Raw genomic sequence first — 27291 nt, 5'->3', positions numbered from 1 at the left:
GTGGTGTGTATACTTGGACCAGCAATCACTGCATGCAACATAACCCTAACTCCTGTTAAAGGCTCCCAGTCGACACACTCTCACAACAGACAATCAGTTGGTGAAGAGCAGGAGAGGTAAATGGAGGGAGGGGGAAAGAGAGGGAGCGGGAGATTGAAAATGAACAAGGGAGGGAAAAAGAAAACAGCATTGGCATAGCCAATAGGTCTTGCTTTTGGGACCTTATAAGTATTTAGTTATGCAGCACAATATCCTTGGTGCAACATCAACCGTTACATGGCTAAACACTTATAAGGTCCCCAAGGCGAGACCTAATGGCCATGCCAATGCTTGTTTTGCTACGTGGTCCTTAGTACTTTGAGCACAGGTGACCGGATGCTGGAGCACCATTTGAAAAGGCAAGATTACGTCACTAAAGTCCACATAGACCCTACTATGCATATCTTTTTGCGAAGGGCAGAACACCACGCTAGGAAAAGCAATAGAGCTACAACTATAATTTCTTTGCAGCTGGGCTCCTGCAAGATGGGGCAAAGGTATAAACTAAATGAAAGCACTGAACACCGCTCTTATTGGCGATGCATGTGAGTTTTGCAACTTCTCACCTCTCCAATCAGCCCCAACTGCTCATACTTATGGAGCAACTTTTATTTGCTTGCATGCTTCCCTCCAGGCCTTACAAACATGATTATCTTAAACAGGAAGGCGCAAACAATGAACCATGTAGTCCATGGCATACCCTAGGAGCAGTCGGGTTGGAGCTTACAGCAACGCTTTGTTAATTCTGAAAGCTAACGCTCTGACAGGCGGGGTTCCTGCAACACACTCCGCACTGCTGCATCACATCATGCAAAGACCCGAGCCTGCGCGTCGGGAGGGGAGCCCTGCAGTGATCCAGCTGCAGAGTGCAGGCAGGGATGACCTTACGGAAAGCTGCAAGGATTTCAGCGCGGAGCAGGAAGTGATGAAACTGGCCTGGCAAGCACCCATCTGCTGAAACTGGAGGCCACGCGCACTTCACCAGCTGTGCGAGGGAAGTAGGCAAACCAATCTTTTCGGTCACCCGTAGATAGCGACTGCCGGCCCTGTCCATGCGGAGGCAAAATACAGCACGCCTTTCAATGTCCCAAGCGGGGTTAATGTAATTGACTGCTTAGAAAGAAATGTCATCACTTGTATTTTGCCTTGATTGTCTTTCTCTAAACATCTATATAGGCATTTGATAGGGAGCAACAGGAAGTGTAATATATTAAACTTCTGCCTTGATTTCTTGTGGAATGATTTGTTTGTCTCAGAATTGCTTCTGAAGAGATCGAAAATTTCCTTACAACTGTGAAATCTTTTGCTTTTCTATATTTTTAAGGTTTGTGATTTTGCAAGTTTTCAGTTTCTCCGACAACATGCACATGTAGGCTGCGCATTACTCTGACAGCATTCGCTTGTATGCTGCGTATGGCTGCTTATTGAATGCTAACCCAGCAGCTATTGCGGTAAAGAATGACAGCTTCTTTTCCTCTGTGAGTGGCATTTAGTGTATGTTGTGGGACGTGGCAGTACAGAATTACCCAGCAGGTAGTGGATGGTAATTTTAAGTTTAGGAAGGCAAGCATGCATATAAGTTGAGGACAGACCATTTTGCTAATTTTCTGTGCATCTTGCCTCACTTATGTGTAAAAGAAAACGCAATGACGTTTGTGAAGGCCGCTCCATCTGGCTGAACTCCTCTGCTGATGGTTGATTGTGCACTTGAGAGGGTCATTGTTTAGCTCTTCTGCACTCTTCACTGTTTAGTTTTGTGGTTTTACAGTGTTGATGACTCTCAGCATGTCTACTAGTAGTTGTGGTGCACTGCTATTTAAATCAATAAAACTGAAGTAAAACATTTTTTTATGAAGGCGATATCAGAAGGATTAGTGGAACTTCATGATTGGAAATTGCTCTTTTGAAGGGTTAAAATCCAATTAAGTCAGAAGATGAGATTAAGCCAGGTGGCGCCGGGAGCAGTCGCAGCCAGCGGGAGGAGCGGGACGCGCTCTGTGGTGGGGGAGGGATGGGGGGAGGAGCGTTTAAGCGTGCACTTGGGAGAGCTAGTGAGAGGAAAGCCAGATGGCGCTTCATCGAGCGATGCGAGGAATGCGCGTTACTGTGTGATTTACCGCACGCTCCAAGCCAGCAAAAGCATGTGGTGGGATTTCTAAAACCCACTCACTAAATGTCTTGCCAGACCAACGCATGCGCTGGCATAGGCGAGACCTAAAAAGGGAGGGATGAGAGTAAAAAGGGAGTGACCGGCAGAGAGAGAAACTGAGGAAGACGAGCGGTGATATTTGAAGCAAGGCAGGGAGAGAAGGGGGAGGGAGTGAGTGGAGAGGTTTGAAAAGAGATAGAGAGAGCAGGAGGAAGTAAGAGTGAGAAGGCAGTTAGTGTGACTTCAGCATGTGTATCAAATGAGGGCCAATGACAACTACTAACTACAGGATTTGTGGCTGTTGAAGAAAATGGAATTCAGTCGAGAGTCTACGGTTTGATCTTGTGTTATGACTCAAAACAATTATTCTAAAAATACACGAAAACTTGGCAATACAAATAGTGTGCTTTTTATTTCACTACTTGGCATGAGCTAGACAATGGTGCCATTCATAAATGAGCAAAACATCCCATTCTCACGTAGATCAATATGATAGATTAAATGTGAAGGGATAAGCCAAGATGCTCCTTCCGGAGCGAACGCTGCGCTCTACAAATACCACCACAAATTACAAATTACAAGTCCCTGAATTAAATGAATGGAAATAGCCTAAATTCTTGTCTGTAGTTCTTAGCAAGATGATCTGCAGTTAAGGGAGCAGCGGCATGTGAACAACAGAGAAAAAGGTCTGAATAGTTCCTGGTATAGCAGGTGTAAGTTGATCAACCTTTCATGAAAGTGAAATAGAAATTTTTTTAGATTCACAATAGTTGACGTGGGATCCCTTTTTAGGTCCCGGCCTAGGCAGCGCATGCGCTGTCTCATCGAGAGATGCTGTATACAGTATAGTGGGGGAAGCTCCGCCCACTTTCCGGCTATCTTTTTTAATTGGCCAAAATCTTAAATTCTGCATTCTCATTGGTGTTTGTCAAGTTAGTCCTGCTTCCTGATGGCCATGACATCATTTTTATCCCTCCATGGCTATCGGCACCTTCACTTTCAAAACCGTTATGTTCCCCTGCGTCCCCCCATTCCCTTCACTTCTCTGCCCACCGCAACCCCCCACCCACTCCTGTTCCTGCCTTCTTGGATTCTAGCACTTTTGTTTACAATGCAATAGGTCTCGTATAAATACGAGTCCTATTGCATTTGTAAATGCTTGTCTTCTCTCTGATTGGCTGACTGAATACGCACAATATTTTGCCTGACTTGTCCCTCTCTCGTGATTCACATGGCTGCATTAACCAGAAGCTCTTTCACTTTCCAAGCAGCCTACGCACTCTGTCTCCCCAAGACCCTCGCTTCCTCGTTTGTTGTAACATTCCTAATCTCTCTCCTGCCCTATCCTCGTGTTTGCTATTTTTACCCATGCCTGCTTTTCTAGTCTCCATGTTTGCCGCCTCTCCCCTGTCTTTCACCTATTCTCCCCCTCACTCCCCCGTGCCCACCTCTCCATTCGCTGTGCCTGTGCTAGGAGGGTTGAAGGATGGATGCTGGGGGCAGAAGTGTGCCTGTTCCGGGAGGAAGCGGCAGCAGTAACGGTGACTTGAAGGCTCCGAAACATGTAAACACGGAAACAGCAGCTTCAGCTGCACCGCAAGTACCAGAGCCAGCCTCACTAACAGCAGGTACCGCTCCAGCAGCGCCCCTCTGAGCCCCTGCATCCTCTCCCGCCTGCCCTCTCCCACCGGCAACAGGCTCAGTCAGGGTCCAGCACCACGGCTTCTCGGAGACTGAGCATTATTTGCATATCCCACCATGGACCGCACCTCCTACGCTGTGGACACCGGGCTCCGTTCGGGGCTAAAGAAATCGCAGATGTCCTTCCTGGCCCCCATCCTTCTAGTTTTGGTATGTCACTAGTGGAGAGAATGTGCTCTACAGAACTGTCAGTTTAAATAGGTTCTAAAAGAATGTCTGTGGTCCGATGTATAATGCGTTTCAGTGTGACTTCTTTAAGGTGTGTAGGCTTGTTTGATAGTTGCACTCATAGGTGTAACACACGCACCTGCATCCCCTGTGGTGCGCGGGGCCCCGAGCTGCAGGGGGCCCACTCAGCACACTACTCGGGCCTGAGCGTCCAGCTGGGTGATAGGAGTGAGCGTAGTTGAACACCCTTGGAGAGCTGCTGGGGGTAGAGAGAACACACGCAGACTGACCCAGGACCATCTCACCTTCAGGAAACAACTCAAGACCTGGCTGTTTGAGCAGGAGCGACCCCTCCCCCCCGCGACTTGAGACCCTAACGGGTGAGTAGCGCGCTATACAAATTCCTTGATTGATTAAGGCGCTGGAAAGGGATCAGAGTTCTTGCTGCCACCTGGCGCACTTGGCTGAGCTGCCCAAAAATATATTATTTTATTCTGCTGCTATTGGTGTTTGCAAGGAGAGGGAATCCATGTGACATGAGTGGGCAGCAGCCAAGGACTTTAGGGCGCCAAGGGGGGGATGACACGGAAGGGCCGCAACACCGGGGCTGTGCCTGCAAAGGAGAGGGTCATCTTTCAGCTGGAAAAGAAAGGGGGTGGCTGGTAAGTGTTTCCTCCAGGCCCGGAGCCTCAATGGGCTGATGCTCCCGCTGCACGAATGTCTGTTCGGTTCCATGGTCCTCTCAGCCTTTCATCCTTCCTAGGTCAATTAAATGAGTACCATTGGAGTGGGCAACAGCAAAGACCCAATGCTTACTTCAGGGGGGTGCAGGGGACTGGCCTCGGATACAGTATAGCACAGATGTTAACACCTCACTGGAGTTCAGATTTATGTCTTTTAAATGTACCTTAATACACCTCTACAAGTATAAAGCATAAAAAACATAAAAACAGAGTTGTGAAAACATCTGTGGCCTGCGCTGGTGGGTGGTGAGATGAGACCACAGTATTTACGTACTCCGGTGTAGTAACAGAAAGCGTTCTTGACCAGTGGATAATGTACCCTACGGGGCCATCTGTAAAGTGCCAAGTGCGAGTGCCCACAAGAATCACTACTGTGCTCCGAGGAAGCTTCACGGTGTGTGTGCGCCGGACAGGTTTACCACTGGACTCTCAGTCAGATTCACCTCTGTGCCTAACTCTTTCTGTTTACGCCTGTCAGACACTCACCAAGTATACTGTAAATCTATTTACTACTGTGCAGTACATGGTTTGTTGCCCATCTCATATCTCTCCTCTTGATTCAATGGCTTACCCCATATTCCTGTGTTTGTCCAGCCACGGAGCATTCTGGTCTGATAGTGTGACAACTTGATAAGCTGTACCCTCCAACTGCATACTTGAGGGAATTCTTTTTCCGTTTATTGTAAGCACTCCAATTCCTGTCTGGATCTCTTTAAAAAAAAAAAAAAAAAAAGTTTTTTTACTATACTTTCCCGCTTTAGCCGATTCAGCCCCCGCCTCTTCCCTGCTACCCGAAACACAGTTAAGATTTTTCTATCCTTCATTTCAATTCTATTCTTTCTAAAGTGTTTTTTTTTTGTTCGTTTAAGTTACTGTTGGAATATTTCTCTTTATTCAGCCTTCGCTTCCGTTCATTCCATCACTTCCATTGATTTCTTCACTTCCATTGATTCCTTCCCTTCACTTCCTCCCTTTCTTTCCTTGATCACGTTCTCAAAGTGTTCACTCAAGTGAACGATGGAAGTTCCTGGTCAACCTGAGCAGAAGCGTTAGCCAATATCTCTGGCTAACCACTTCTAAGGTCCCAAATGCGAGACCGATTGGCATGGCATACTTCTCAATGCAGTTCAACAATATGCCTATGTTTCTTTGCGTAACGGAACAGAGGCTCATGTTAAGCACCTGAAAACTCTTGTGTCTAGTTTGCGCTATATAAATCTATAAAATAAAAAATGGTTAAAGAACACTATATTTTGTAGTACCCAGGATTATATGCTGCATAGCTAAAAACGTATAAGGTTCCAAAGCTGAGACCGATTGCATTGCAAAGGCTTGTTTGTTCAGCGATCAGGAAGACACGTTACCTATTTATAGCATCTACCCACACAGCACAATAACATTCACATATAATGAAACAAGCAGTAGTTACTTCTGACAAGATTTGACCTTAACCCATCTCTGACACCACCACCATGAACACCAGTTACAAAGGGAAGTACCTGAAAATGCAGAAGGTCCTTGTTTTGTTAATTCTTACACCAAAACATTTGTCTTTTCTCCGCCAGCGATTCGGATCCATTTGCCAGCCTGCTGCCACCTGGGGGCCCGCTCTTGAACAACATTATGGCCAGCGATATGAACATCTTTTCGACTTGCATCCCAAAAAGTCCCACAAAGGTCTGGAAATACCGTTCATCTCAGGCTACGACAGCACCAGTCTATAGATCTTGATGGAGTCTTGGATTTGTTGGTCATCTTGAGCAGCTATAATGCCACAGTAAACATTCTCACAATATTGCAACACATTTTTGTCCCAGTCACCAGAGGCAACAAAGATATCACAATACAATTCAGTAACAAAAAAGGCAGCAAACTTGCCAATGTTTGTGAAAGATTGGCAAACTGTTGGGTCTTCTTTTGTGAGATGATTGTGGCAAAGACACAGTCAATGTGTGAGTGAAGGGTACATAAATTGGGTTTTAGTGAATTGCTCATTAAGTATTTTAACACTTGGAAAGGTAAATGCACTGTGCTTTAGTGAATTGTTTTGCGAGTAACCTATAGCTTGGAGTCGTGGACATAGACTAAATCAAGAAGGATTGCGTATCCAGTATGGAGCAGAGGACCTTGAGGATAGTCACCAACAGAGCTGGTGTAATTTTGGTACATGTTAATCTATTCAGGAAGCCCCATTATGCATAATTTCCCTAGGTATGTTTCCCAAATAATAAATTAGCATGTTTTCTGTTAGCCTTTTCGGTATTTGTTGCCGAAGATTGGCAAGACTAAAATGTGGAGTTTGTGCTACAAACTGTGACAAGACTGGTTTAAGCTCTTGCCATAGTGTAATAACTACATAAATCATACCCTTAGCTGAGTTGGAATACTGAATATTGTTACTATTGAAATCATAATAGACATCATGGGAGCATCTTCAAATAAAATGCATTATTTGAGCTGCCAAAGAGCGATCAAAGATGCAGTGAGATGTGCACGAACGTTTATAGAAGTCCGATCTAAAATATATAATATTGTAAATTCTTATTTTACCCGGAGTGCTTTCTGAACTGTTACATGTGTTGTAGGTACTTATTTGTACTAAGCATCACTGTTTTTTTTATTACCCACACAAGGGTATAGTTATTTTCTTATTACAATGCTAACTCCAATGTGCAAGCAAAACAAAATAACTCGTATATTTTTTTACCGTATTTTTTTACCGTTGTGGATTTTATGTATTTGTGATTTAATTATGATAATAAATGGAATATGCCTTTGTTTAATTCCATATATGGAAATGTTTGACGTAGTAAATAAAATGAAATTGTTTTATACTTTGTCTAGTTTTATGGCTGCTTTTTTGAATAAGTTTCTAATTAGTATTTATACGTTATCAATTTAATTTGAGTGAAATGTTTATATTAGATTTCGCTTTCTAATCGTGCCCATTTGAATTTAATTTCAATTGGAGTACAATGGTTCTTTAATAGCAAGGAATGGCAAAGCCAGTAGTTCTCAACTTTGAGACCTATTGGATTTGCCAATGATTTTTAACGAGGAGGTTACAGAATCAGCCATTGGGGGAGAAAAAGGTACAATGCTGCAGCTGCTACTCATTTCATGGGTGCACACATGCGTACCCCATCAAAAGAACCCAGTTCTATTTTTTTCATTTATAAATCCAAGATGGATCATAATGAAAGGTTTTAATTGCAGTAGTGCAAAAGCACTTTTTTGTAAGGCAGAATGGCCAGCATCAATTTGCTGCTGTGCCTTCCAAAATACTTAAATTAAACAAGCATTTGCAATGCAATTGGTCTCATTGTAAATGGTAATGTATTTTACTCATGTTATGAGTGTATCTAAGTAGTGTAGTAAAAAAAACGGGGGGGGACAAGCAAGCTGAAAATTGGCATTTTACAGATGCATGCTTGCATATCTTTGTGCAGTGCATGTGTTTGGGAGGCAGACAACAGGGTGTGTATCAATAAAGACACCAATATTCTTGGGTGACATCGAACTAGGTTCGAGTCTCGGCAGAGACGCTCAGCATCCTGTGATCCTGGGCAAATCACTTAACCTCCTCGTGCCTAACAAAATGAATGTGTCCGTCCAGAACCGAGTTGGTGCTCATGTAAAGAGCTCGGATACCTTCGGGTCAAGTTCGCTCTATAAAAAAAAAAACTCTGGAAAAAAAATCTCGCCTTGTAATTCCCGGTGCCCAGTGCCTTTAGCGCCTGACTACAGCCTCCTCTTGGAAACGAGTACCCCATGATGGAGAAGAAAAACGGAAACCGGAGGAGCAAGAAGGGGGTAGGTGGAAGAAGAGATGCTGAACCCGGGCCTCCTGCTCAGCAACAGCTTGGAAGGCAGTAAAAAAAACACTAGGGGGTGGGGGGGGGGATAGAGGTGGGGGAGACAGAAGCAGGCTGAAAACCAGTAACACATATTACGTGCAATTGGGGGGGGATAGAGGTGGGGGAGACAGAAGCAGGCTGAAAACCAGTAACACATATTACGTGCAATTTATGTTAGCAAGCTCTGATTGGGTAATGGCTGTTATCGCTGATTGAGGAGCACACAGACGTGAACTTGGGAGGGATGAAGGGGGCAATCAAGACGGACTACCATTTTGTGTGTGTAAAAGGCTGCTTTATTTGAAACCGGTGCACATCACATATCTTAAAACTGGCAACCGACTCCCAAAACTAGAACCTCTCTAAACGTCGAGTTACCTGACCCCTTAGGTTTTCTCTCCCCCACCCCTACGATCCCCACATGATACAATCCCCCCACCCTGCATATACAAATATACAATTCAATTACATCCTCATAGTATCCAATATCCCTACATCCTAACTCCAAAACCTGCCAATACCTACAGACCTATCTGCCTTCTTGCAACTGTAACTAAGTACCCTCTAATGTAACTCCAAAACTGTTTACCCTTTCCCCGCTCCCGTTTTCCCAAATCCCCAAACATAAGGATAAAGAACCGAACTCCAGCCAAACTTGGCCAACATCCCCCCAACTCTGCCACCCAGGGAAAGTGTGGGGGGGGTGCTTACACCTCCTCCCCCCTTTCCCTGCCCCCCCCAACCCCCCCCCCCCGGCACAACCGTTCATCCATGAAGATCTCTTACTCCCGGCGAACACCCAACAACTTTGCCAACACTTCCCGAAGCTCCAACAGATATAAATCCATTCCAATGCGGGAGAGGTGTACCCCGTCCCCCCTGAACATCTCCGGCACATCGTACTTGATGTCCCTGTGCCATATGCGCGCAAAGCCCAAATGCCGGCAGAACCTCACCATCTCCACATTCAATTTCCGCCTTGCCTTATCCACCGCCTGCGGCTTCACCGCCCCCGCCACACTCTACGCGGCACCAGCTCGGTCCATATCACCGCACAACCTGCCCAACACCTGCGCAGCTCCGCCAAATCCCGCTGCATCGCTCTCAACACCAAACCCGACTCCTGCACTAGGTTGTTCTCCCCCAGGTGGAGGACCAACACGTCAAGGCAACGCCCCCCGCACACCAAACCATTCAATGTCGTGATCAACTCCTTCCATCTCATGCCCCCCCTCCCTGACCAAACCACCTGAAACAAAGCCGGATTGAAACCCAGGTTATCCCCAAAATAGCTGTCCTGTGCCTGCCACCTCGCCCTCTTCACAAAAGAATGTCCCACAATCCAGACCAACATGTCCCGAGACGTGGGGCCCGCCACCGAACCTGAAATGAGAAACAAAGGCAATCAACACTGTCCCCCCAGCTCCAAATCGCGCGCTCCTGTTGGGTCTGCGCTGCGCACATAACGGCGATAGCAATCTGAAGTCCATCTACCCAAGCACATGATGGCCCCCCTCCTGCACCCCCGGCGATGCGCCTCGGACGCCGCCCCTATCCGAAAAGAGTGCATGCCAAATTGTCGTCCATCCACTCCCAGACTGTCCAAGGTCTTCCGAAACACTCCCAACAGCTGTGCCCCAGTTGCACCTTTCCCATTCGCGTGCTGAAACACCAAACCACTCGCTGTGCCCTAACCCTTCCATTTCCTGCCCCAATGCACCGGGCACTCACCTCCTTCCCCTCCCCTTCTCAGGACCACCCAGGCCCCAACACACCTCTGATCCGTCTTGGACTTACGTAACCACAAGCACACTGCCGACTGTTCCACTTGCACCTCCGACCATTCCACACCCCGGCCAGCCTTGGACCCCAACAACTCCGACACTCGGAATGCCCCCGCGAACATCCACACCATCATGCCTCCCTTCCATCCCTGCACACTTGTGGCACCATTCCCACCACACTGCCCAACAGCTCTTTCAACACCGGCCGCCGCACCGCCCCCGCCCGCATTCCCGCGCCCAACCCTCCAACATCCTAGTCCCCAGTTCACCTGCGGACGGAGCGTACCCCCACAACAGCTTCCCCATGAAACTTATCCCCGCCAGCTTACCCGCTATCGTCACTCTCGACAAACCCCTCCCAATCAGGTCCAGTAAGTATTGTACCACCTCTTCCTGCCTGTCCCTGCCCGGCGGCCGCCAACACGCCCCGTTCGCCAAAAACTCCCCCCAGGCTGCCACATACGCTGTTCTGGTTGACTCCGCCAAGGACCCTAGAACCAGCTGCAACATCCGGTGTTGCCTATGTCCCACATCCGCGCCGGCAGTGGTGTCTGGTCCCGTTCCGCGTCCTTGGCTAACCCACGGAATCTCCCCCACTGCGAACGAGACCGAGCGTCCGCAATGTCATTGTCAATTCCTGGGACATGCACCGCGCGAAAAGCAATGTCATGCCGCAAACAGCCCAACACAAACCCTCTCAACAGTTTCAACACTTGCTCATCTCTGGCAGACTGGCGATTCACCACTTGCACCACGGCCATGTTGTCCACATTGAACGTCACTCGCCGATGGGCCAGCACTGCCCCCCACAGCCAGATCGCCACAAGGAAAAAGCTCAAGGAAGGCAATGCTCCTCCCGCCCCCTGACCACTCTGAGGGCCACCTCTCTGCGCACCACTTCCTGTTCCAGTAGAGACCGAAACCTTTGCTGCACGCCGCATCCGAGAAGATCTGCGCATCCCAAACCAAGTCCTCGTCCCGCTGTAAGGGCACTCCGTTGAACTGGTTCAGGAAAAACCGCCACATCCGCAAATCTTCCCGCACACCCGCTGACACGCGCACATGGTGGTGTGGAGGCCTCCGCCCAGCCAATGCCCGGCCGAGCCGTCTACAAAACGTCCTTCCGACCCGCACCACCCTGCAAGCAAAGTTGCGATGACCCAACAGCACTTGCACCTCCAACACTGTCACCTTATTCCTGGCCATCATCACCTCCAGTAGCCCCAGCATCTGCTGCTGCTTGTCCACCGGCAGCCGTGCTTCCATCAACCGTGAGTCAATCTCAATACCCAAAAAGGACAGCGCCGTGCCTGGCCCCACTGTCTTCGGTGCCAACGGCACCCCCAGGTCCTCCATGATCTCCTGAAACCTGTCCAGAGCCACCTGGCAGTTCGTGGAGTCCGGAGCCCCGACCAAGAAAGTCATCCAGGTAGTGCTTGACTCCTTGGTGACCCGTGCATTCCGTAAAAATCCACTGCAGGAACGTGCTAAAACATTCAAAAAGCACGCAGGACATCGAGCAGCACCTTGTCCACATACCAGCGGCCGTGAAACTGGATCCCCTGCAGGCACCAGTCGTCTGGGTGAACAGGCAGCAACCGGAAAGCCGACTTGATGTCGCACTTGGCCATCACCGCACCTCGTCCCTCCTTCACCACCAAAGTCATTGCCGCCTCCACAGAGGAGTACACTACCGAGGCCTCGTTCTCGTTGATATAGTCATTCACCGACCCGCCGTCCGGCCACGACAGATGCTGTATGAGCCGGAACTGCCCTGCCTCCTCCTTCTTGGGCACCACGCCTATTGGGGACACTATCAGTTCGGCCATTGGCCAGTCCCCAAAAGGCCCCCCCATGCGGCCTTCCTGCACTACCTAGTCCAGCTTACTCTGTACCACCTCCGGGTGCTCCCGTGCTGACCGCAAGTTGTCCGCCCACCGCCGCCCCGAGGACCCTCGTATCCTAACCGAAACCCGACCCGCAGGCGTTCCGTGGCCCCCGCGTCCGGGTAAATGCGCAGAGCCGCCGTCAACCTGTCCAGTCTAACCGGCGTACGAGCCCTTTGGCCCAGGCCCTTTCCCTCCCCGGCCGCTGCCTGATGGCTGGCCGCCCCCGGGGCGCGCTGCTCCCGCTGTCGCATGTGTACTCCCATGCTGCTGCCCGGAAGGGCCCCAACAGCGCAGCACTGGGTGCCCATATTTGCCGCACCCCGAGCACTCGTGTCTGAAACGGCAATGATCTCTGGCGCATGCCCCTTTATTAAAATCCCAGCAGGGCCCCACGGTTCCGGCCTGGCTCTTCGCTCCGGCCCCCACCCCCCTCGGGTGGGGCGCCCTTGAAAGGGCTGATATATGATCGGGAGCCCGCTGGCGGAAAAGATAGTCTTGCCCGACCCCGCCAAGCCCATCTTGTGCTGCCAAAGATCGCAATCCAGCTCGCCCCACTTTGCCTCCGGATCCCACGCCATCCTCGCCCTAAACTCCTCATCGTACTGCGCCTACGCAAACCCCCCTCCTGTAATCTGTGCCTTCCGGATGATGTCCATGTATTTGAAAAGGGACACCGATCTCTCTGGGAATTTCTCACAATATACACTCGCGAAAATCAAAAACGCCGCCGTCCAGTTCTCTATTGTCAGCGGCACCCTCGGGTGCTTCTGCAGCTCATATTCCTCCTCTTTCGACCCTTCCTTTGACCGAAACTCGCAGTGCAACAATTTCAACAGCTCCACATACTCTCCCTTCCATATCCTCTCCTTAGTCGCCGCCATCAAATGCGCCCCTAGCGGCTTCGTGACCCCATGTAAGGGAGCCGCTTAAACTTCAATTCCTTACTCTCCGGCTTCGCCGCGCCCCCGGCCTCTGCTGCTGCGCTGTCCGCACTCCCCTCCGCCTCTGGCTTTGCGACCTTGCCTGCCGCCGGCAACCCCTCCGGGCCCCCGCAACCCGGGCCCCCTGCATCCTTCCCTCCAGGCGCCAGCGCAGCCACATCAGTCTCCACACCCCGATCTACCACATACCTCCCCTTGCATAACCGATTTCCCCCCCCCAACCCTACTGACACCATCCGCGGCGCACCCTCACCATTACCTGTAATCAAAGTCTCCCCTCGCCGCTCCTCGCCTCTCCTGTGTGGCGCCGACCGGTCCCCCGACTGTGTCCGGGCCGCCGCAGCACCCAGGCCCCGTGACACCTGTAAAAAAGAACCGACACCATTACCGGACACCCGTCCGCCCAGCCCATCCCTCAATTTCCCTTCCTCCGGACTGTCCTCTCCTTCAGTCAACTCAAGACCTCCCCACCAATACATCCGACGTGCCGGTGGCGGCGCCGACTGGACCCTGCCAGAGGCCCTCCATCCACCTCTACCCCCACTCAAATGAAAACAGTCCTCTTTGCCGGTGCTCCAGGATCTCTGCTGCTCCCCAAGCCACTGGGGCCCTGTGGGTGCGGGGGCCGGCGAGCCCGCCGGGGGCCTTCTTGAGCCAGCCGCGCTGTGATCCCTCGTTGTCTCCAGGCTTGCCGCCGGAAGCTCCGCCCTCCCTTCTCCTTGGTGTCGCTTGGCCGCCCCAAGCCTTACGAAGTCCGCTCCTCCGCGCCGGCCTTCCCCCTGCAAGAAAAAAGGTACTGCTGGTGTGCTGGGTCCCTGCTGCTGCGTGCCCCCGCCCGGTACCAATCCCCCCAGCCGTCCCCCGCACCACCCTCATCCTCCTCCTCACTCCAGCTAAGCCCCCCTACCCCTTCCCCACCGTCCACCGCCAAACCCAGCTCCTCCCCGGCCCACCCCGACCCCCCCGGCTCCCCTCCGCCCCCCTGCCCTGCTCCAACCCCCCCCACCCAGACGGACCCGCCTCGTCCCCCTCCTGCTCTGCCCCTTCCGCCGCCGCCAATCGCGCCTCACGTAGGCCCTCCTCCCAAGACGCGAACACATCCAACCCGTCCCACTCCCTCTCACTGCCCTGTGATTCAAACAGTGGGGACCCTCCCCCCACCCGCCCCTGCTCACCTTCCCTCTCCTCCAAGGCCCTCCCCCCTCTCCCTGCACCCAGCCAACTGCCCCCACCCCTCCCCCTTTTGCTCCCTTCTTCCCTACGCTCCTGCCCCTCCCCCTCCCCTCCTCTGCCCCCTGCCGGGCCGGTGACGGGCTTTCATACGGCCTCCCTCTGCCATTCCCCTTCATTCCTTTTCCACCCCCCGTCCAGACCTCGCTCCTGTCTCCTTCCCCCCCCACTCCCCCGCTCCAGCTCACCCCGCCCTCCCTGCCTCCCGGGCGCACCCGAGGCCTCTCCTTTCCCCCAGTCCCCCCCTGCCACACTCCACAGTGCCCGCGCGGCTCTACGCGTGGCCGCGCGGCCTCACAGCCGTCTCTCCTGCCCGCCGCCCCGCCCTCCCGCCTGCCCCCAACCGTTACCGAGAGCCGAGGCGAGGCGCCCCTGGTCACGCACCTCGCCCGCTCTCCACCAGACCGCTCCTCTCCGTCTCCCGGGGCCGCGCTCCTGGCATCGGCGCTGCCACAGAGACTCACCTGCAGCCTGGGTGTCTTCCTCGGCGGCGAGCAGGCCATCACCGCCGCCGCCACCACGCCGAAGGAGGATTCAGAAAAGGGGGTGGTGATGAACAGAGTGTCTGAATTAGGCAGACCACTCTTACCCAGTCCAAAGATCAGGGCTTGATCCATCACCGTTATTTAGCTCACTGCCCCATCCCAGCTCAGAACCTGGCTATATGCAAATTAGTCTGTCCCTGGCCCAGTGCATCATGGGAACAGGGCAGACCAAACTACCAAGCCAATTCTTCACCAGAAAGGAGACAAGCAACCGGGGACCGGTTTCTGGCATTTCAGCCTCGTCGGCCCGGCTTGCTTGAATCCTGATGGAGCAGTGAGCAAGGGACTCATGTCTGAGTATACCCTGCCACACCTGTAGTGGCCAAAAACGATTCAGAAAAGGGGGTGGTGATGAACAGAGTGTCTGAATTAAGCAGACCACTCTTACCCAGTCCAAAGATCAGGGCTTGATCCATCACCGTTATTTAGCTCACTGCCCCATCCCAGCTCAGAACCTGGCTATATGCAAATTAGTCTGTCCCTGGCCCAGTGCATCATGGGAACAGGGCAGACCAAACTACCAAGCCAATTCTTCACCAGAAAGGAGACAAGCTACCGGGGACCGGTTTCTGGCATTTCAGCTTCGTCGGCCCGGCTTGCTTGAATCCTGATGGAGCAGTGAGCAAGGGACTCATGTCTGAGTATACCCTGCCACACCTGTAGTGGCCAAAAACGATTCAGAAAAGGGGGTGGTGATGAACAGAGTGTCTGAATTAAGCAGACCACTCTTACCCAGTCCAAAGATCAGGGCTTGATCCATCACCGTTATTTAGCTCACTGCCCCATCCCAGCTCAGAACCTGGCTATATGCAAATTAGTCTGTCCCTGGCCCAGTGCATCATGGGACAGGGCAGACCAAACTACCAAGCCAATTCTTCACCAGAAAGGAGACAAGCTACCAGGTGGATCTATGCCGTTAAATAACACACAGAGGCATAGCTGTTTGATCCACAAAGTACCCGGGAAGGAAGATTGTATACAGACACACTGTCCTTCAGGAAGTTAAATGTCCACCTTCCCATGCAGTTATTTATGACCCGAAACAATATGCACCCCGTGCATCACTCCTGACAGCAGGTCGGCTCCGTGATCATCCAAGCTGTGAAATCTGCATGAGCGCCACCATCTTACTGCAGTACAAGGGAGGTCATCTCACCCCACCCTGGTAAACGCCCAAACATCTCCGCTTTTCTTGCATAAATACGCATCTCTACAACTATGTTGGTCCTGATTAAGTGGGCAAATATAACAAAGTATGGTCCCTGTAATGTGATGGCTCTCTACACTACCGCCCACTCAGTTTAAGCATGAACAAGTGACATGTCCGTTTCCCTAACCCTAATATGACCGCTAAATACGACACCTTTTTTGCACCTGTGCTAGCGGCTCCTTTAAATGTAGAAGTTTACAGTCCAATATAGCAGGCGTAGAGGAAGGACTAAGCTTGCCGTAGTCTGTTCTTTAGGCAGAAATTCCAAACTCGCAAGCCAAGCTGAGCTTAGGTTATGAGATCGTGGCTCGCGTGTGCCATTTTAAAAAACAAATGGTGACACGGAAAACAAGAATTTTTAAGTCAAAACACCACTTTGTGCTTTTACTTCGTTACCTGAAAGTACGATACAAAGGTGGCTCCTATGAGGCTGCAGCTCTTGTAAAATGGATGGAGGGGTAAGGTATGGGACTGGAGCACCAGGAACAAGGAGTGGGAAACCCGACTTCGAGCCCAATCCTACTATAAAAGAATTTTTTTTTTATATGCTACCAAAAAGATGCCCAAATGACGGACATGAAAAGTGCAAAAAGGTAAACCAATCCAATCAACGGAACCAGAGGCAGCACTAACACAACTGTGGCACTAAGAGTAGGTGGGAGGGAGGAATGCTATGTTTACTTGTAAGCAGCTATGGCAATGAAGCTGAACACAGTCGAACAGTAACAGATCAGGAAACCAAGAAAAAAAGTCCCCCTAAGAACACAAAGAACAATATCAGAATAAGATAGTACTTAGTTGCCACTGTGTGGTAGAAACACAGAAAAAAGGAGGGACAAAGAGGCAGGGCTGACCACTAACCAACAAGGATTTTTAAAGCACACAAACAAAAAGAATCATAAGCAGGGGATATTTCCAAGGCTAAATGATGGGGCCTAAGCACTCAGACTGAAATAAGTGACACCATTACATTTTTAATAGAGGAGGAATAATGGGATCCTCGGGGGGGAGCGGAGCGAGAAGCGGTTCCCCCCGGGGATTTTCGCCGGAATGGGTCAGACACAGCGCGGTGATTGGTCAGGTCCAGCACGCGCGAGGTAGGCGCTAGGCAGGGGAGAGGCGCCATTTTAGGTTCCAGCTTAGGAGGTAGGAGCGTTTAGGCGAGGCTGGGGAATTTCCAGTCAGAAAAATAAATTTAGCTATCCATCCCGGCGCCCCAGCCGCCGCAGGGCCGCCCGCCTTGATCGCCGATCCAGCCCGGCGCCCCAGCCGCCGCAGGGCCGGCCGCCTGGATTTCGCGCCGGTTTTTGACGCGACCCCGCCCCCCCGCCTACCGATAGGCCCACGCGCTCCCCGCCTCCCGCCTGACCCGCCCTCCCGGATCCCTTCTTAAGGGGACTCCGACCCCAGACTTGCAGCGACCACGGTGCCCTCGGCCTGGTTGCCCCCTCGCTCCCCGCCTGCTGCCTGCCACTTACCTGCTGCCTGCCTGCCTGCTGCCGATCCATCCCGGCGCCCCAGCCGCCGCAGGGCCGGCCGCCTGGATTTCGCGCCGGTTTTTGACGCGACCCCGCCTACCGATAGGCCCACGCGCTTCCCGCCTGACCCGCCCTCCCGGATCCCTTCTTATGACGCCCCCTCAGAGACCGCGCAGCGGACGCGCGCAGCGGGAGCACCGATTGAGCGCCGAAGGTGCGGCAAAGGTAAGCCCGTCTGCGCCCGTCCGCGCCTGGACCGCGCCCAGTGCCAGGACCCCTGGCCCCCGCAGATCCCAGCCCACCCGCCGGACGTACGACGCCGCCACCCTCATCGCACTCAACGACGGACGAGCCCCGGGATGCTACCGTGCCACCCCGAGGCGCTCCCACGGACCCTTCTGCTGCACCGCCTGCAAGTTCACCTGCATCCGGACCTGCCTCGCACCAGCACCCGCCAAGACGAACACCAGCACCAACCACCTCAAGTGCATCCTGCTCAACACCCGCTCAGTCCACAGACACGCCATCGAACTCTGGAACCTCATCGACACCACAGCTCCTGACGTTGCCTTCCTCACGGAGACCTGGATGAACGCCTCTTCAGCGCCCGACATCGCCATCGCCATCCCGGACGGCTACAAGATCATCCGGAGGGACCGCACCGCCAACCAGATGGGAGGAGGCATCGCCATCATCCACAGGGACACCATCCGCATCACGACCCACACCGACGACATCCTGACTACCGCCGAACACCTACACTTCCAGATCCACACCGACCCGAAGACCACAATCGGAGGCACCCTGATCTACCGACCCCCGGGACCACGCACACAATTCAGCGAGGACATCGCCGACTTCGTCAGCCCGCATGCCCTCCCCTCCGCTGACTACATCCTCCTGGGGGACCTCAACTTCCACCTGGAGAACAACAACGACCGCAACACCACCACCCTGCTCGACAACCTCGCCAACCTCGGACTCAAGCAGCTGGTGACCACCCCCACCCACCTCGCCGGACACACACTCGACGCCGTCTTCTCATCCTGCAAAGACATCGCCTTCAGCCACGCCACAGGACTCCACTGGACGGACCACAGCTGCGTCCACTTCACCTTCAGAAGAACGACGATCCACCACCACCAGCAACAGGTCGCCCGCAGAAACTGGAGCAAGATCACAGTCGACCAGCTCGCCGCTTCCCTGAGCCAGCACCCTCCCGCCAGCTCAGCGAACCCCAGCCAGGCCGCCGACAACCTCACGAAGTGGATCAGCAACTGCGCGGACGAACTCGCCCCACTGAAGACCCCGCCCAGCAGACCCGGCAGCAAGAAGGCCCCATGGTTCACCGGCGAACTCAAGAGCTCCAAGAAGAACTGCCGAGCCCTCGAGAAAGCCTGGAGAAGGGAGCCAACACCGGACAACATGACCACCCTCAAGCTTGCCACCCGGAAGCACCACCAGCTGATCCGCGACACCAAGAAAACTGCATTCAAGGACCGACTGGACAACAACGCACACAACTGCAAGGAACTCTTCAACATCGTGAAAGAGCTCTCCAACCCCAACGCCGGAAACAACGACATCACCCCATCGCAAGAACTCTGCAACTCCCTCGCCTCCTACTTCCACAACAAGATCGCGGACATACACAACAGCTTCAGCACACAACCGACGAACGCCACGTCCGACTCAACCGAACCACCGCCCCCCACCACCACCCTCCGCGCCTGGACTACTATCAGCACCGAAGACACCGTCCGCACGATGAACTCCATCCACTCCGGATCTCCGACCGACCCTTGCCCTCACCACGTCTTCAACAAGGCCGACGCTGTCATCGCACCCCACCTGCGGGACGTCATCAACACCTCATTCGACACCGCCACCTTCCCTGAGAGCTGGAAGCACGCCGAACTCAGCGCTCTACTCAAGAAACCAACAGCGGACCCCACCGAACTGAAGAATTACCGCCCCATCTCGCTCCTCCCGTTTCCAGCCAAAGTCATCGAGAAGACCGTCAACAAGCAACTGGCCGCCTTCCTCGAGACGAACGGATCCCTCGACCCCTCAGTCTGGCTTCCAAGCCAACCACAGCACCGAGACCGCCCTCATCGCTGCCACCGATGACATCCGAACCCTGATGGATAACGGAGAAACATCGGCCCTCATCCTCCTAGACCTCTCCGCGGCCTTCGACACCGTCTGCCACCGCACCCTAGTGCAGCGCCTCTACAACGTCGGAATCCAGGAAAAGGCACTGGAATGGATCATCTCCTTCCTCGACGGAAGAACCCAGAGAGTCCGCCTACCTCCGTACAAATCAAAGGCCACCGAAGTCATCTGCGGCGTACCCCAAGGATCCTCGCTGAGCCCAACCCTCTTCAACGTCTACATGAGCCCCCTCGCGGCCATCGCACGCCAACACAACCTGAACATCATCTCCTACGCCGACGATACCCAGCTGATCCTCTCCCTTACCAACGACCCCGCCGCCGCCAGAGCCAACCTTCACGAAGGAATGAAAGAAGTAGCCGAGTGGATGTCGACCAGCCGCCTGAAGCTGAACTCGGACAAGACGGAAGTCCTCATCCTGGGATCCTCGCCCTCCGCCTGGGACGACTCCTGGTGGCCCCCCGCCCTGGGAACTGCACCCAAACCGACAGACCACGCACGTAACCTGGGCTTCATCCTGGACTCCTCCCTCTCCATGACCAAGCAAGTCAACGCAGTCTCCTCGTCGTGCTTCAACATCCTGCGCATGCTACGGAAAATCTTCCGGTGGATCCCCACCGAGACCAGGAAGACTGTCACCCAGGCCCTCGTCACCAGCCGACTGGACTACGGCAACGCCCTCTACGCCGGAACCACCGCCAAGCTCCAGAAGAGACTCCAACGGATCCAGAACGCCTCGGCCAGACTCATCCTCGACATCCCACGACACAGCCACATCTCCGGACACCTAAGAGACCTGCACTGGCTCCCGGTCAACAAGAGAATCACCTTCCGTCTCCTCACCCACGCACACAAAGCCCTACACGATCAAGGCCCGAGCTACCTCAACAACCGCATCAACTTCTACGCTCCCAAACGACACCTCCGATCAGCCAGCCACGCCCTCGCCGCCGTCCCCCGCATCTGAAGAACGACAACAGGAGGAAGGTCCTTCTCCTACCTGGCTGCCAAGACCTGGAACTCCCTCCCGACCGACCTGCGCCTGACCCAAGACCACCTCGCCTTCAGGAAGAAGCTCAAGACCTGGCTGTTCGGGCAGTAGCAGCACCCCCCCCCTAGCGCCTTGAGACCCTCCGGGTAAGTAGAGCGCTCTATAAATGTCTATGATTGATTGATTGATTATATCTATTTGCGCTAAATAAAGCCTTACCGAACTCGCAATGGTGACGAGGGAGGCATTACAGGAAGCGCCCCGCGTCATAGCGGCAGCGGGAAGAAGCGACTTGTTGGTGGAAGGAGCAGACGGTGACGCAGCGCCCCCTTCCAGGCCACCGAGGAGGCAGGCGGCGAAAGGAGTGCAACGCGCCATCGATGCTTGCAGGCCGCTGTCGTCCCAAGGAAGAGGCACAAGTTGTGCGCGCTCGGCGAGGGGCGCCAGGCAGACCGTGACAAAGGTCGGACAATTGGCGCTGTGGAGAGGTCCGTCATCGCGCTCCCTCTCGTCAGCGATGCTTAGGGGGTCTGGCTGTGTTGTCAGGCGGTCGGTGTGAGTGTTCTACGCCCATGGGTTCGAGGGAGGTGTTAGCAGGGGGTGTGCCCAGCACAGAACTCATGCTGCATGGAGGAGGGAGGGGCAGGAGAGCAGGAGCAGCCCCAGCCCGGCAGCTGCGACCCAGACCAGTGCCAGTGTTTAGTGTGCCACAATCCTTAAGATGCGCACAATTGCAGGGGGCTGACAAGCGCGTGCCCACAGTTTTAAATACAGAGGCACAACAGTTGCAGCCCCAGCCGCTAGTTGACTACTCCAGTGGCAGCGAGGAGGAATTATTGGTCCTGCCACAACAGAAAGAGCATCCCAGGGGTCAGAGGAGCACTTTGACTGCAGGGGACATGACCAGGGAGGCGGAAGTGGTGGAGGGAGTAGGGCAATTAAGCATTGTAGTAAATACCTCAGAAGCTGTCATAGATAGCCAAGCCTCTGGTCATGATTGGCTGGAGGTACAGGATTTAGAGGAGAGTGCACAGAGGAGGGAGGCCGGCATGCAAGGACAATGCCAAGAAGACTTTATTGACTACATGTATGATAATGGTTTGGAACACACCAGGTTTAACCACGAGTACATTTTCCCGGTTGCGCGCCAGGCTCCAGTGGGTTTTGGGTCTCAGGAACAGGATTTGGGTAGAAATTTAGATGGGCAATGGGTGTGGGTAGAGCATTCCACACCGGAGGACACGCAGTGGAGTAAAGGGACCTTTTGGTGTTACAGGCAGCAAGGTTTTTCTAGTGGAGGGGGCAGAGGGGGTGCCGTTTTTTCCAGTAGCCGAGCAGGTTATGGGCAAGAATCAGACCAGAGAAAGGCGAGCACATGGCAGAGCGGCTGTGCTAGATAGGGCGGCCACTGAGCAGAGTGGTTTCAATGTTGAATTTTCGGCGGATTCACATCAGGCGGGCAGGCTTTTGGAGCGAGGACCTGTTTTTAACTGGGCAACATATGACGGGGGGGGGGGGGGGTGGGAGATGGAGAGCGTCCAGGAGGAAGCCATCATGTCCTCGCTCCCCAGAATATGGGGGCAAGGGAAGTGGCATTTGAAACCAATTCAGAGGAGCGGGGTGTGGGGGAGAAGTTTTGGGGACCACAAAAAGGGGGCACGACTCAAACATAGGGCAAAGGAAGGGGGACGGGGACAACAAAATCTGTTCCCTCATTTCAGGTTCAAAGGGAAGATACAGAATCCGGAATGCAGAGTGAGAATTTTGAGCGGATATCTCAGGCGGATTTGAGAAGACGAGAAGAGCAACTTCCAAAGGGTAAGCCGCATTGGTGGGGGGCATCGGACGTTGTTTCACAGGGTACTAATAAAGGGGATCAGGAGCGGGACGCATCGGCGCTGAGTCGTGTGTCAAGCCAACCATCAGGTGAGAAGGGAGGGAGTAGTTTACACAGTCACAGGCACGAATGCATGGAAGAAAGATCATCTGCCAAAAAGGTTACCGTATATGGGTATGTCAATGCCGCTAGGTTCACATTTGTCGCAAAATACGAAACAAAAGATATGGCAACATGAATATGTAGATGATTTTCGCTTGCTGCACCGAGATGTCCAAGCAAGGGAGGGGTCAAAAGAAGAGGAGATAGAACTGGCGAGACGCCCTAGAGTGCCCAGAAATATAGATAATTGGTCATCGGCCTTTTTAATCTTTGCTAGCATTTACTGTGAAAAATATCCAGAAAGGGCAGTATCGCTTTTCAAATACATGGATGTGGTACGGAAGGCACACATGCATTTCGGTGGCTTTTCGTGGCTGAACTACAACGAAGAGTTCAGGGCCAGGATGAGTATGTCTCAGGATAAACCATGGGGGGGACATAGACACGGAATTATGTCTCCAGTGGATGTCATCCTCTCACCATACAGACACTACACATGCCGCTAGCGGGTTGCCGGTAATGTACCAGCGCTTTCAAGGGCGCGCCGCCCAGGAAGGGGGCGGGGATGTTGGCAAGGGGACAAGCAAGCGGATTGGGCTCATGTTGGAACTACAACAGGGGTTATTGTAACAGGCCATACTGTAGATTTAAGCACAAATGTTCCCAGTGCGGAGGTAGACACATGCTCTTTCAATGTCTTACAGCAACACCAGTCACAGTTGGAAATAGACCTCAAGAACAAGGCCAAGCAACACTGGGGAGGGGAGCTCCACTCCCTCCTATACCAAAGGGCTTTTGCCCCAATTAAATGGGAATTGTTTATCCCTTGGCTGGATAGTTACCCGGATAGGGAGGCGGCTGCCAAACTATATTGGGGGTTCAAGGAAGGGTTCAGAATCAGTTATCAGGGCCCTAGATACAGGCGCTGGGCAGAGAATTTACAGTCTGCAAAGGATTTTCCGGAGGTAGTGCAAGCAAAGTTGGAAGAGGAAGTCCGTTTACGTAGAGTAGCAGGTCCTTTTGGGTTAAATGCTATTCGTTAATTTCATTGTTTCTCCGTTCGGGGTCATTACTAAGAAAACACCAGGGGAATTCCGCATGATACAGCACCTCTCATGGCCAGAGGGGAGGTCAATCAATGATTTCATTGCAGACGAAGACACGGCGGTTTCTTACACCACAGTTGATGAGACATTGAGGATGGTTAGATTTTTAGGAGAGGATGCAGAGTTAGCAAAATGTGATTTTCAGTCTGTGTTCTGATTGATCCTGATTCACCCCCTAGATTTTGAGCTCATGGGTATGCAGTTGAACAGATTTTCATTTTGACAAAGTTTTGCCAATGGGGTGTGCAGTCTCCTGTGCCCTCTTTGAAATATTCAGCTCATTTTTGCAGTGGGTTTTTCAACAGTGGTGCAGTGAAGGTCAAGTTTGTCACTACCTAGATTATTTTTTATTTATGGGACAAGCTCAGTCGAAGTATTGCGAGAGAGCTTTACAAGTTTTTCAGCACATGTTCAACACATTTGGGGTGCCTTTGGCACCAGACAAGACGGAGGGACCAAGTACACAGATTACGTTTCTGGGAATAGAAATATATACTGTGCTGATGGTGGCAAGACTTCCAAAGAGCAAACTGGAGGAGATTAAGTTATGTGTGCATGAGGCGTTGCAGGCAGACCAATTACAACTGAGGCAGGTGCAAAGGTTATTAGGCTATTTAAACTTTGCATGCAGAGTAGTGAGGGCAGGCAGGACTTTCTGCAGACAGCTAGGCATCGCCATGTCAGGAGCAACGCTGCCGCACCGTAGAATCAGACTAACCGGAAGTATTAAAGAAGACTTGAGAATTTGGTTGTGGTTTCTTGAGGAGTTTAATGGAGTGTCCTTATTTTTCATTGAGGCAGGCATGAAGTGGCAGGTGCAACTTTATTCAGATGCATCAGGATCAAATGGATTTGGTATTTTTTGGGACAGGCGTTGGTGCGCCGAGGTGTGGTCAGACTTGTGGAAGACCCAGGGCCGTAGTATTGCATTCCTTGAACTGTTCCCCCTTTTGGTAGCCTTGCAGGTATGGGGTCAGGAGCTTAGTAACAGAACAATCCTTTTCCATGTGGATAACATGTCAGTGGTTAACCTGTTAAATAGGCAGAAAGCAAGAGACAGGAGAGTGCTAGGTCTTTTGAAGGCTTTCATGTTGCTGAGTCTCCGTCTGAACATAGTTTTCAGGGCAAAACACATCCCGGGTATAAATAACACAATCACGGATGCGCTTTCTCGTTCCCAGTGGGAAAGATTTTGTGTGCTGGCCCTGGGAGCAGCAGTCAGGAAAACACTGGTGCCCTTCAGCGTCTGGGCTCTAGGGGACTGAGGATCGTACAGCTTGTGGAGAATTCAATAGCGCCATCCACCCAATGGAGTTACATGCTGGCATGGCATGAATTTATAAGTTATGGTAAGACTTTCGACATTGTACAAAGAGGAGATGTGCATCCCATTAATACTTGACTTTGTTTTAACATTAATTGATAAAGGGCTTTCGCATACCACCATAGCAGGAAAGTTAGCGGGGATTTCTTTTTATGTACAATTGTATTGGGGATTGGATCCAAATAACAATGTGTTGGTGAAATAAGTGTTAAAAGGATTACAGAGAGAGAAGGCTGCAATTCCACACACGAGAGCACCAATAACTTGACCTACTACAGCAATTGCTGTGGACATTGCCTGAGTCCTGTTACAATGTTCATGAAGTTAGGATTTTTAGATTATGTATAATATGGCTCTTCTTTGGAGCATTTAGAGTTTCTGAACTATTAGGTTTGAAGAATGACTGTGGTCTACTTAGCAAGGATGTCTATTTGGAGGGGAACAGTTTAAAGATATGGTTACGCAAATCCAAAACGGATCAGATGGGACAAGGAGTGTGGATACACCTAAATGTGAGCCAAATAAAGGGTTGTTGTCCAGTACAGGAGTGGATTGATTTTAAGTCTGCAAAAGGTTTTCTGGGGGGGCCGATTTTTGTACATGAGACAGGTGAGAAGCTTTCAAGCCACCAGCTGTTGGCGGTAATGAGACGTACGCTTTTATTATTGGGTAAAGATCCAATGAAATATGCAACACATTCATTTCGGATAGGGACTGCGTCAGAGGCAGCTTGTTTGGGACTGGGTTGGAACACGATCAAGAGAATAGGGAGATGGAGTTCAAATTGCTGAGCCCGCTATGTGAAGAAATAAAAAGAAAATAATAATAACGGAAATAAGTTGTAAGCATGGTTTGTAGGTTTGTGGTTCATGTTAATTACATGTTTTCTTTCATCTAGGTGACATTCGGGGTTTGCGCCTGCCAAAAAATAAATTTGGATCGTAGGACATTCCTTTGTCAAGTGGGGCGCGATTTTTGCTGACCATCAGATCTATGGACGTAATTTGGGCATCCCCAGCGATGGACATAAACTTTACTGGTGCGGTAAAGGGGGCATGCGATGGGTGCATTTGTTTCCATTACTAGCAAAAATCCGGTATGATAGAGGTGGCCCTGACATGTTAATACTCCATCTTAGAGAGAATGACCTGGTGGCATTATCAGGTTTAAGTTTGATAAAAAAACATGCAGTTAGATCTAGCTGTGATCTCAAACAATTGGCTAGGGACCAGTTTGGTGTGGACAGAATTTGTTTTTAGACAACAGTGGAGGAACGCAAGGAACCACAGTGCTATGGAAAAAGCAAGGAAAAAGTTGAACAAGGCTATGAAAATGTTTTGTGTGGGATTGGGGATTCAGACCATAGCACATGACAGCATCACTGGCAGAGAAGGCCATTTGTTTAGAGAAGACGGAGTACACCTAACCCAATTGGGAATGGCTTATTATATCCTTGAAATAAGACATGTTATCAAAAGTTTTGAAAGTGGATCTGTGGGTATCTTCCAGACGGGAAGAATAAAAAAAAAAACCAAAGGAAAAGAGGTGGAAAATGGGGGTTGTTTTGGGTGGGGTCAGGAAAAATCTGGGGGGTTTTCCTGAGTGGCGGAATAGGGGGAGGTCAAGGTCTAGAGTGGATCTTGATGAGAGGGTGGGGGGAGGTACAGGATGGGGGAAAGGAAAAGAAGGAAAAGTGAAAGATTTTGGAAACATGGGGTGAATTCATGAAATGAAGTTATGATGGTTCTTTGGGCAATACAGTTAAAAACAAAAAAGTTCAAATAAATTATATGGTTTTGGTACAAATTGCAAAATTCTATGGTTTTGAAGAAAAGTGATAAAAGTGTTTTTAGGTTTTATGGATATTTATTGAAATTGCCTGATCTTATTAATAAAGTGGCCTTTTATGCTACCAGTGATGTTTTGTCTCATTGTGTGGGTCTGGAGTATTTTGGGCGATATGAGGTTTGATTCGCAGGCTGGTGGCAGTATTCCTCTCACCACAGGAAAGGTTCAGGGTAA

The 27291-nt window shown here is 51.6% G+C and overlaps 1 protein-coding gene across 5 annotated transcripts in view; it reads left to right on the top strand.

Annotated features, from left to right (window-relative positions):
- Positions 1 to 26755, top strand: part of LOC144827736 (sodium- and chloride-dependent neutral and basic amino acid transporter B(0+)-like) — a 269399-nt gene extending 242644 nt beyond the window's left edge. For 4 of the 5 annotated variants that reach the window (XM_078685946.1, XM_078685947.1, XM_078685948.1 and 1 more), the window contains one exon: positions 6366 to 7259. In XM_078685946.1, coding sequence (XP_078542072.1) covers positions 6366 to 6524 — 159 coding nt within the window. In that variant the 3' untranslated portion in view covers positions 6525 to 7259. Of the gene's footprint in view, positions 1 to 6365; positions 7260 to 22621; positions 22719 to 26167 lie in introns of those variants that run through there. The other variant, XM_078685949.1, reaches the window with a different exon arrangement.
- The last annotated feature ends 536 nt before the right edge of the window (positions 26756 to 27291 follow it).

The sequence above is a fragment of the Lissotriton helveticus genome, chromosome 4_1 (assembly GCF_964261635.1).
Source record: "Lissotriton helveticus chromosome 4_1, aLisHel1.1, whole genome shotgun sequence".
Taxonomy (NCBI): Eukaryota; Metazoa; Chordata; class Amphibia; order Caudata; family Salamandridae; genus Lissotriton; species Lissotriton helveticus.
This window is presented reverse-complemented; position numbering and strand designations above follow the sequence as displayed.